At 45.5% G+C, this 12,209-nt stretch overlaps 1 protein-coding gene across 7 annotated transcripts in view; it reads right to left on the bottom strand.

Moving 5' to 3' along the window:
* LOC117356989 (long-chain-fatty-acid--CoA ligase ACSBG2-like) overlaps positions 1 to 12,209 on the bottom strand; it is a 151,547-nt gene that overhangs the window by 54,296 nt on the left and 85,042 nt on the right. For 5 of the 7 annotated variants that reach the window (XM_033937060.1, XM_033937051.1, XM_033937042.1 and 2 more), the window contains 2 exons: positions 9,142 to 9,425; positions 8,950 to 9,038 (listed from right to left, as the gene is read on the bottom strand). The exons of the other annotated variants lie outside the window; for them this stretch is intronic. In XM_033937060.1, coding sequence (XP_033792951.1) covers positions 8,950 to 9,038; positions 9,142 to 9,425 — 373 coding nt within the window. The remainder of the gene's footprint in view (positions 1 to 8,949; positions 9,039 to 9,141; positions 9,426 to 12,209) is intronic. 7 annotated transcript variants of the gene reach the window in all.

Below are 12,209 nucleotides of genomic sequence, written 5' to 3' on the forward strand. Positions count from 1 at the left end.
GGCAAGTCCAGAACATATGTCCCAAGCCCGCTTCAGGGGCTCAACATCTAAGACAGGCAGACTCGCGAAACCCAGAAAGATAAGCCCTCTTAGGAGAAATGTACAGACGGAGTACCAACTTATAATGCTGTTCCAAAAAGTAGTATATTTATGAAATGCTGGCAACCTGTGGACAGCTTGTAAGATCACATATTCAGTAATTCTACAGCAAGGTCCCGAGCCCAGGCATCCCACAATCTAGAATGGTCAAACAAGGGGGACTCATCTTTCAAGTGACGATGATGGAATTTAAGGAGTAGGTGTGTTAGCCAATTTTTCATTGTTCATTTTTCAGGATATTATTGGCTATTATCCATTCAGGGTTCTTACCTGTGCGGAATTTAAGGGGGAACAGGAAGCTGGGAACCAATGGTAAAAGTCGTGGATAACAACTCTTGACAAGAAGCCATTAAGGAACCAGAGGGTAAAGAATTAAGGTAATGTTGAATTTGCATATAAGCAAAATAATCAGTGGGTGGGAGATCAAATTCTTCCCACAACTGAACAAAGGACTTAATCTTCCCATCATCGTCTACCAACTGAAACACATAATGAATGCCCCTCGTTTCCCACCAAGCAAAACTCGGTCCATCCACCCCAGGGAGGAAAGAGCTATTAATGCGGATAGGCAGAAAAGGAGTTATGGAAGCAGGAATAGAGTGAAATTTACAGACACAGTGCCAAACCTTCCATAAGGGACGATGCAGCACCCTGCTAGAGATGCTCAGGCAAAGTAGAGGGAATAGAATGAAGGTATGCACTAAAATGAGTAGTCCGAAAACAGAAAAGTTCCAAAGAGGTATTAGTGAAAACTGAAGTACTCCAGAAAAGATCATTATTATGACGCATGTCGCAACCAATAGTCAGATAACAAAAGTTTAACAAGCCCAGGCCACTCTTGTACCAAGGAGCCACCGCCAGTTTATAAGGCAGGTGAGGCTGCTTTCCAGCCCAGAGAAACCGCTGAACCAAGCATTCCAGTCGGCACTCATCCCGAGAAGTCAAGTAAAGAGAAAGGACCTGAAATACATATAGCCAACACGGGATGATGAGCATGTTATAGAGATGCACCCGGCCCAAAAGTGAAAATGGAAGGGTTCCCCAAAGATGCAATTTATTCTGAAGGGCCAGGAACAACGGTTCCATGTTCATATGATATAGAGTAGATAAGTCAGGTGGGATAAGTATCCCTAAATATTTCAGCAAAGAGTCAGCCCAGCGCAAGGGAAATACACCCTTCCATGCTGTGCGTAACTCGGGAGAAGAGGGCAACGCAACAGACTTATCCAAATTAAGAGAGAGACCAGAATAAAATCCAAATTCAGCAATGAGGTTCAATACCGTCGGTAAAGAATCTTCAGGCCTAGTAAGAATCAAAAACATGTTGTCCGCAAAAGCCAAAACCTTCAACTCTACCCCAGCAACTTTAAGGCCCTGTACCTCATCAAACCCATGAAGAGTGTAAAGCAGAGGTTCCAGAGAAAGAAGAAAAAGTAAGGGTGAAAGGAGGCATCCCTGCCGAGTATCCCGAAGAATAGGAAAGGAATCCTTGCGTGTCCCATTAACCAATAAAGAGGACCTCGGATTAGAGTATAGAGAACGCACAAGCATTGAGACATAAGCCACCCAACCCAACATGTTCAAGGGTACGAAACAAAAAGGACCAATGGACACCATCAAAGGCCTCAGAAGCATCCAGACTGACAAACAAAGTTGACAATGAGCTAATGCAAAGAGGACCTTACGGACATTACAAACTGATTGGCGACCACGGACGAACCCTACCTGGTCCTCATGGATGACCTTAGGAAGATGTGGAGCGAGACGGTCGGCCAACATACGAGAAAGAAGCTTAAGATCTACGTTAATCAAAGAAATAGGACGATAAGAACCCGGAGCATCAGCCTCCTTGCCAGGTTTCAGCAATAAAGAAATAAGTGCCTCATTAGCATAACGGGGAAAGTAGCTCCGAGTGATAGCTGTGTTGAAGTAAGCCAGCAAGGGACCACAGAGATGGGAGGAAAGAATACGATAAGTCTCCAGAAAACCCATCAGTACCCGGGGCCTTACCAGAGCGAAGAGTCTTGATAGGCCATTCTAATTCTACGATGCGCAGATGCTCAAGGCCCAGCAAAAGGAAGACGGCAGATCTTCGGGCACCAGCACCGGCATGTCCTGTGCAAAGGTACCGGTACCATATGGGAGTAAGCCAATGTGTTTGGGTGGGTGGGTGGGTGGGTGCGTGGGGGATACCAAATCACGGCAGGGGGGGGGGGGCGATGCGAGTGAGGTGATGCCGGATTGCGGGGGGATGTGGAGCAGCGCCGGTGGCCTTGGGGGGGTAAGGTAGAGTAGCGCCTCTGGCCTCGGGGGGTGGGGGTGGGTCGGAACATATCAAGCGAGTTTCCCTTAGTTCCTATGGGGAAACTCGCTTTGATATACGAGTACTTTGGTTTACGAACATGCTTCTGGAACGAATTATGCTCGTAAACCAAGGTTCCACTGTATTCAGAGGGCCAATCTTTGCCGAAATAACAGAAAGGAACAATGTCAAAGACACAAAAATATGATCTATCCGAGACCAAGTATTATGGGCCCGAGAGAGGCGAGTATAGTCACGCACTTCGGGATGAAGAAGACGTCAAGGGTCTACCACTGAAAGAGTATCACAAAAATCAGAAAGAAGATGACCCCTGGCTCCCAAAGGAGCAAAGGAGATACTTGACTTATCGGAGGCAGGGTCCAAAACCAAATTAAAATCTCCCAAGAGAAGAAGCAAATCCCCAGAGTAACGAGAGCAAAGTTGAGTCAACTTTTGTAGAAAAGCAGTTTCTGACGAATTGGGGCCATAGACCATGAGCAACAAATAGTGTTGGTCACCCAATGTCAGGTGCAAGAGCAGGTATCTACCATCAAGAGCTTTATCAAGGACCTGAACTCCAAGTGGCGAACACATAGGAACCAACACAGTAATACCACCATGTCGGCCCGGGGAGGAAGAAAAATAAACCTCCCCCACCCAAGAGCGACCCAGCTTAAGGTGTTCCACGTCCGTTAAACGGGTCTTCTGTAAGCAGGCAATGTCTGAACGATATCGCTGCAGGGATGCTAAAATTTTTGACCACCTAACCGGCGAAGTAATTCCCCTTACATTCCAAGAGGTAAGTCTAAAAGGAGTGCTCAGATTGGAAAATCAGGAAACAGGCAGAAAAGAGAAAGCAGAAGAAAAACTGAAGAACTACCCCAGGAGCCCAGCCATCCCCCAAGGCAGCACATCCAAGCATAAGGCCTAACCTGAAAAGTAAAACAAAAACAGTTCAAGATCCCCAAAAACTCAACACAAGTACTGAAGGAGGACCCCCCCCACTCCACCCACAAACCCAATCCATCAACCCAACCCCCAGCCACATAATACTAAACCCACCCCCCAAACTGGGGCTCCCAGTCCCCCCCTCCACACACAACCCAAGTAATTAGGTGAAAACCAACTAGTACCCAGCTCTATAGGTACACACCATTCCCGGGACACAAAATGGCCCCCTCCACAGCCATAAAGAACCACAGGAAGCACCCAAAGGAAGCATACCCAACACTATCATGAAAAGAGGGCCCAAATCATGGCAGGCGACTAAGTGTAGCCAATCCAAATAGACCGAGGCTGACCCACAAAAACCACCCAGCAGGAGCCAAACACAGCTGGGGAGAGAAACCAATGGAACCAAAAAAGGGGAAGCTCCCAGAGCCTTATACATAAAAGGGACCAAAAATCCAAGCAAACCACAATCACACCCCGCCCCAACAGGTGAACCAGCACTACAAGAAAGAAAAAGAAGAATGCCCCAAGTGGACCCAAGAAGAACACAAACATACAAGATATACTCATTCACCACCCCCTCCCCAACATACGAAACATCAGACCCAAAAAGAAGCAACCCACAGTGAGACCCCTTCATAATGTAAACATACAAACAAGCACGCTTCCTAATTCCTCCCCCTGCCCCAGGACGGCGGCAGGTACACCCACCACACCCCCAATCTCCACCACTGTTTCAAGTTTATTTGAAATGTGATTGGGAAAGACTTGGGAGTTCTGATCGACAAGTCGATGAAGCCGATCACGCAATGTGCGGCGACAGCGAAAAGGGCAAACAGAATGCTAGGAATGATAAAGAAGGGGATCAAGAACAGATCGGAAAGGGTTATCATGCCGCTGTACCGGGCCATGGTGCGCCCTCACCTGAAGTATTGTGTCCAGCACTGGTCACCGTACTACTCGAAAGGATCCAGAGAAGAGCGACTAAGATGGTTAAGGGGCTGGAGGAGTTGCTGTACAGCAAAAGATTAGAGAAAATGGGCCTCTTCTCCCTAGAAAAGAGGAGATTGAGAGGGGACATGATCGAACATTCAAGGTACTTAAGGGGATAGACTTAGTAGATAAGGGCAGGTTGTTCACCCTCTCTAAGGTAGGGAGAATGAAAGGGCACTCTCTAAAGTTGAAAGGGGATAGATTCCGTATGAACATAAGGAAGTTCTTCTTCACCCAGAGAGTGGTAGAAAACTGGAATGCTCTTCCGGAGTCTGTCATAAGAACATAAGAATTGCTGCTGCTGGGTCAGACCAGTGGTCCATTGTGCCCAGCAGTCCGCTCCCGCAGCGGCCCTTATGTCAAAGACCAGTGCCCTAACTTTGACCTCCAGGGATTCAAGACAAAGTTAGACAAGTTCCTGCTGAACCAGAACGTACACAGGTAGGGCTAGTCTCAGTTAGGGCCCTGGTCTTTGACCAGAGGGCCGCTGCGTGAGCGAACTGCTGGGCATGATGGACTACGGGTCTGACCCAGCAGCGGCAAATCTTATGTTCTTATGACAATTCTTATGTTCTTAAGCTTCTAAGCAATATACAAAATTAAAATAATTTTAAAAGCAGGGGCAAAACCAAATATCATAAATATCACAAACTAAACACAGACAAACAGAACCAATAGGAGAGAATGGGTTAAATACAATTTCGATAGGAAAGCAAATAAAAAAGGAAAAATAACACAATATGGAAGGGACTAGGAATTAAAGTAGGAGAAGACTGGGAATGGAAGGTGATGAATATTTAATTTCTATCAAATTTGTATTTAATGGAGTCATCTTCAAGGAGTTATAAGTCGAAGGCATCTTTAAATACAAACCGATCGAGAGAACTTTCCTCCCTTAGATGGACTGGTAGAGAATTCCATAATTGAGGAATGCACTGGGAAGGAGGCCTAATACTCCAGTTGGTCCAGGTGCTAAAAGCCCCTCCTATGGGAGGGGTCTTAGGTGCCTGGGCCAACCAAGGCTTTTAGGCACCTCCCCGGTGCATCTCAGGATGCGCCGGGAAGAGGAAGGTCCGCCATTCAGAAGAGGCGGGCCTGCTGGCCAAAGGGAGTACACATCCCTCTGGCTATCCTCCAAAATAAGGTACGGGGAGGGGGTCCTGGTGGGTTTTGGGTGGTTCCAACAGGAGGGAGTGGGCATCTTTCCTGCTGGCTAACTTGTGGTGGGGTTTGAGGGTTCCCTGCCATGGCTGCTCAGCCAATCACAGCAGGGAAATTACCCCCTCCCCTATCAACTGAGCGGTAAGGACTCCCCAAAGCCACGATTCTGTAACAAGCGCCCTAGAATGATTGCTGACAGGCAATCTGACTTGGGCACCAGTTACCCAATCACGGTTTTGGGGATTCCCTACTGCTCAGTTGATGGAGGCGGAGGTAATTTCCCTGCTATGATCTAGCAGCAAAGATAGGCTGCTGAAATGTAGGCCTTTTATTTTGATTTTCAATCTCAATGTATTTATTAACTTATCCAATTTCTCCTCCTGACTCGTTTCCATACACTCGACCAGAGTGGACACAGCAGCAACAACCAGCACATTGGAATCACTATGGGTTAAAATACTGGGAAGGAAAGGGACCGAGATAAGGATGGGCCTGTACTATCGTCCACCTGGGTAAACTGAAGCAAACGATGAAGAAATGAAAGCCGAGATGAAGCGAGAATTCAAAAGCGGTAACATGATTGTTATGGGAGACTTCAACTACCCCGGGATAGACTAGAGTCTTGGAAACTCAAAATGCGCTAGGGAGACCGGATTCCTGGAGGCTAAACAGGACTGCTTCATGGAGCAGCTTGTCAGAGAACCGAGAGGGAATGCCACTCTGGATCTAATCCTCAATGGGCTCCTGCAAAGGAAGTGGAAGTAGTGGGACCGTTGGGAAACAATATGATCAAGTTCAAGGTTGAAATAGGAATATCGATGGGAAAGAGAACCACAGTGACAACCTTTAACTTCAAGAAAGGAAACTACGAAGCGATGAGAGTAATGGTAAGGAAGAAACTTAGGAACAGCACTAAGAAATCGCAGACTGTAGAGCAAGCCTGGTCTTTATTCAAGGGCACCGTGAGCGAGGCGCAAAATCTGTATATCCCCAGATTTAGAAAAGGATGCAAAAAAGAGCCGAACAAAAGATCCAGCGTGGATAACTAAAGAAGTGAAGAAAACGATAGGAGATAAGAACTCATTCCGGAAATGGAAAAAGGACAAAACCGAGGAGAACTGGAAAGAGCACAGGAAGCATCAAAAAGAATGTCACCTCGTGGTGAGAAAAGCAAAGAGAGAATATGAAGAGAGGCTAGCCAGGGAAGCACGAAATTTCAAACCGTTCTGCAGATATGTTAAAGGGAAGCAGCTGGCAAGGGAGGAGGTGGGACCACTGGACGACAGAGATAGGAAAGGAGTGGTGAAGAAGGAAAAAGAAGTGGGGGATAGACTAACATGTTCTTTTCGTCAGTATTTACAAAAGAGGACACATCCAACGTGCTGGAACCTAAAAAATCTTCAAAGGAGATCAAGCAGAAAAATTAACATCCATGGAGGTAAGCCTTGAAGACGTACACAAGCAGATATATTAAAAACTCACAAATTTCCGGGCCTGGACAGAATCCACCCAAGGGTATTGAAAGAACTAAAGGATGAAATAGCGGAACTACTACAGCAGATTTGTAATCTATCCTGAAAACAGGCATGATCCCGGAGGATTGGAGGATAGCTAATGTTACGCCCATCTTTAAGAAAGAATCGAGAGGTGACCCGGGGAACTACAGACCGGTAAGTTTGACTTCGGTTCCGGGAAAGATGACGGAAGCGCTGATAAGACAGTAACGATGAGCATCTAAAAAGGAATAAACTGATGAAAACAAGCCAACATGGCTTCTGCAAGGGAAGATCGTGCCTAACGAACTTACTGCACTTCTTCGAAGGAATAAACAAACTGATGGACAAAGGGGACCCCATAGACATTGTATACTTAGGTTTCCAAAAAGCCTTCGACAAGGTACCCCATGAACGCCTACTACGGAAACTGAAGAACCATGTGGTGGAAGGAGAAGTACATAGATGGATCAAAAATTGGTTGGCAGGTAAAAAGCAAAGGGTAGGAGTGAAGGGCCACTACTCAGACTGGAGGAGGGTTACGAGTGGTGTTCCGCAGTACTTGAACCGCTGCTGTTCAATGTATTTATAAATGATCTAGAAATAGGGACGAAGTGCGAAGTAATAAAATTTGCAAGCGACACCAAACTATTTAGTGGAGTTAGGACTAAAGAGGACTGTGAGGATTTACAAAGGGACCTGAACAAATTAGAAGAGTGGGTTATGAGATGGCAGATGAAGTTTAATGTAGAGAAATGTAAATTCTTGCATGTAGGAAACAAGAACCCGAAGTACAGCTACACGATAGGAGGGCTGGTAATGGCTGGAAGTACCCTAGAAAAGGACTTGGAGGTAATAGTAGACAAGACAATGAAGCCATCGGCACAGTGTGCAGCGGCCTCTAAGAAGGTGAATACAATGCTATTATCAAGAAAGGTATTACAACTGAAACAAAAAAAAAGTTATCTTGCCGTTGTATTGGGCGATGGTGCGCCCGCATCTGGAGTACTGCGTCCAATATTGGTCGCTGTACCTTAAGAAAGATATGGCGATAATCGAGAGGGTCCAAAAAAGAGCGATACAATTGATAAAAGGTATGGAAAATTTTTCATATGCTGAAAGATTGGAGAAACTGGGGCTCTTTTCCCTGGAAAAGCGGAGACTTAGAGGGGACATGATAGACTTACAAGATCATGAAGGGCATAGAGAAAGTGGAGAGGGACAGATTCTTCAAACTTTCGAAAACTACAAGAACGAGAGGGCATTCAGAAAAACTAAGAGGGGACAGATTTAGAACCAATGCTAGGAAGTTCTTCTTCACCCAAAGAGTGGTGGACACTTGGAATGCACTTCCAGAGGGTGTGATAGGACAGAGTACAGTATTGGGGTTCAAGAAGGGATTAGATGATTTCCTGAAGGAAAAGGGGATAGAAGAGTATAGATAGAGGATTACTATACAGGTCCTGGACCTGTGTGGGGCGTTGCGTGAGCGGACTGCTGAGCATGATGGACCTCCGGTCTGACCCAGCAGAGGCACTGCTTATGTTCTTATGGGTTTTTTTTTCTTCCCTTTATTTCTAATTTTAAACTCTTTTTTAGACTCATTCCATTGTAAACCGTTTAGGTATCTGTTTGATAAATGGTATATCAAAGAATAAAGAAACTTGAAACATTTTTACCCACAAGCTTCCCTCTTGTGCATTGCCATTTAAAGACAGCCTGGCCTGTCATGTTCACGACCCACCATGCTTTACTTTCTTGTATATGGACTTGGTCATTTGCGGCATGTTGAGCAACCCCCTATGGTAACAGGAACTACACCCAGTGCCAAGTTCAACCTCATGTGGACTTCTATCCAATACCAACTCATTACTTTGTACAGGAAAATATCAAATCACCAGGGATTGCCACTTTCAAGGACACCCAGAAAGGATCAAAGAGCATGCTTACCCAGCCATGATAGCACCGATGTCCGAGATAAACCATTCCATTGAGTTATAGCCCAGGATCCCGACACCATGGAAAGGTTCCAGGCCAAGCTATAAGAGATCAGGAGACAGTAACTTTAATCCATGTACATACCAACAAAGCCCTTACAGTGTACCCCACACTCCTCCGAGAAAGATGTGCAAATGAACTCACTTTTAGGAAGCCTTTGGCTGCTGTCCGGCATGCCTGGTAGTACTGCAGATATGAGTGAGTTTCCCATTGCCCATCAACCTTCACAGCCAGTGCAGGCCAGTCACCATACTGCTGAACTGTCTGTTGGAACAGCTGGTGCACAGTGATTGCAGGCTCGGACCTGTTTTCCGTTTCCTCCACACGTAGTCTCACCAGTCCATCAGGCTTTGTAGTCCACAACTTATCTGCTGGTCCTAATTTTGATTGGTCCCAGCTATCTTCCATAGTAACAAACAATAAGGACTCTGAAAGAGCAAGCACACATTTGACATGCCAGTTCTTTTTTCTCTAGGTATATAAGCCTCAATCTTTACTAGCTTGGTAGTCTAATGGATTGCATGCCTTGGCCAACTGTTCCTCCAGATGTATCCAGAAAGCCATGCACCCATTTTGAATTACTGAAATTTGCAGCTTATATGAATCTAGCTTAAAGAGAACTAGTCTACTGCCTTTTTGTGGCTTTGGCATTTCAAAGCTAACATTCAAAAGCGGTGGGCACTGGAGGTGACTTGCCCAGGGTCACAAGGAGCAGCACCGAGATTTGATCTCACAACCCCTGGGTGCGGAGGTAGCAGCTCAGCCAGTGAGCCACAGCCCTTCCTCCTCGCAATATTCAGACCATGGGAATTAATTGGCACCGAGCCCAAATGTTCAATGCCAGGCTATTTCCAGTGACCAGCATGGAATATCCAGTCTATTTTTGGCCACTAGCAGCTTAGCTGCAATGTTCAGTGTTGACTAGCTAAATGTATAGCGGCCAAAGACCAGCTATTTAAGTGGCCTGATTTGGCTGCTGAACTTAGCCAGCCAGTGGTGTGAATTTCTTAGAAAGATAAGCGCTAATATCCAGCGGCTATCTTGCACAGAACATTGGCACTGAGGCAGCCAAGTGCTATTTAACTGACCAGGAGCTGTTTCTGCAGTCTTGCAACTTGACCATCAGGGCAAGGAAAGTTATGGAAAACTGTTCAACATAAAAAAAAATCCCACCCCCTCTGTTCATCAAAATAAGAGAAATACATTCATGTTAAAGAAAATATTCTAAACCAATAGAAATGGATGACGACAGCAGAGCAAAACTACACGGCCTACTCAGTCTGCCCAGCCACACTATCAAAATTCCTTCTTCCCTTTACAGAACCCCTGGGCTGTCCAAAATTCAGAGAGACTCCACCACCTTCACCAGGATGTTCTAAAAACAGAAACATGACGGCAGATAAAGGCCAAATGGCCCATCCACAGCATCCACTATCTCCTCCTCTCCCTATTGGCTAAGGCTCTTAACATTTGCATCTCCTCTTCCTATAGGCTAAGGCTCTTTACACCTGCATTGTGAGGTCATAGAATTTTCTGCCATCATGTTTCTATGTTTCTATAACCATAAAGGCCAAATGGCCCATGTAGTCTGTCCATCCGCAGTAACCATTATCTCTTCTCTCTCCGAGAGATCCCACATGCCTATCCCAGACCCTCTGGAATTCAGACAGTCTGTCTCCACCACCTCTTCTGGGAGACTATTCCATGCATCCCATACCTTTTCTGTAAAAAAGTATTTCTTTATATTACGCCTAAGTTTCAAGTTTATTATTTTTTGATATCCTGCAAATCAAGTCATATCTAAGCAGCTTACAAGACAAATTAATATTGGAAACACAAAATTAATATAAAATAAAATAGAAAAGTAGGGAGGATAACACAAAAGGTTAGGTCGATATGCTCAAACTCAAAAGTACCGATATAATAAGGTTAAAATGCTTCAAGATTCGTATCAGTGAATAAAAATGTTTGAAGATCCCTGAACAGAAAAGGAATCTAAACAGATCTCTCTGAATGTAGGAATGATTAAGCGAGGAAATGTAAAGTGCAAAATATTTGCTTAGAAAAAGAGAACAAATTTTAAAAAACTGGTAAGATAATTTTATAAGTAATACAATGCAATCTAGGTAACCTTCTGCTGCATCCTGTCCAACAGACAATTTTGTTTACTTATGGACAGGACAGAAGGACGAGCTCTGGCTGCTGCCACCAAGGCTGGTAAAGAAGCAAAGTTTAAAGGACCAGTGGGGGGCGGTATGTGCTTTGAAAGGATGAAAGAGGGACTGGATTCATGGGAGGAAGGGGCGCTGCACCAGCAGAAGAAGAGAAGACAGGAAGATGCTGAGAAGAAAAGACATGGTAGGCAAAAGCAGGGCTGGGGAAGATGGGGAGTCAAATACGGCAAAGAGAAAGTGCAAGATGCAATTCTCCCCCCCGTCTAGTAGCACTTCTGAAAACTATGGCTGGACGAGCTCTGGCTGCTGCCACCAAGGCTGGTAAAGAAGCAAAGTTTAAAGGACCAGTGGGGGGCGGTATGTGCTTTGAAAGGATGAAAGAGGGACTGGATTCATGGGAGGAAGGGGCGCTGCACCAGCAGAAGAAGAGAAGACAGGAAGATGCTGAGAAGAAAAGACATGGTAGGCAAAAGCAGGGCTGGGGAAGATGGGGAGTCAAATACGGCAAAGAGAAAGTGCAAGATGCAATTCTCCCCCCCGTCTAGTAGCACTTCTGTCCAGGAACTTTTATACCAGGACTGTCTGCTCGTCTGTCTCTCCCCTGGGTCCAACTCCTTTTCAACATATTCATAGGGGATCTGACTCAAGGGCTTCAAGGTAAAATAACACTATTCGCCGATGACGCCAAACTATGTAATAAAGTAAGTGAATGCAGTTTACAGAATTATATGGTGCAGGACCTGCTTACATTGGAAAGTTGGTCCTCAACCTGGCAGCTAGGCTTCAATGCTAAGAAATGTAAGGTCATGCACCTCGGAAGCGGAAATCCATGCAGGACGTACTTCTTGAATGGAGAAACTTTAACTAGGACTTCAGCAGAACGAGATTTAGGAGTAATCATCAGTGCAGACATGAAAACTGCCAATCAAGTGGAGAAGGCTTCATCTAAGGCAAGGCAGATATTGGGTTGTATCAATAGAAGTTTCGTCAGCCGAAAGCCTGAAGTCATAATGCCGTTGTACAGGGCCATGGTGAGAC

Source organism: Geotrypetes seraphini, chromosome 1, assembly GCF_902459505.1.
Source record: "Geotrypetes seraphini chromosome 1, aGeoSer1.1, whole genome shotgun sequence".
NCBI classification, from domain to species: domain Eukaryota; kingdom Metazoa; phylum Chordata; class Amphibia; order Gymnophiona; family Dermophiidae; genus Geotrypetes; species Geotrypetes seraphini.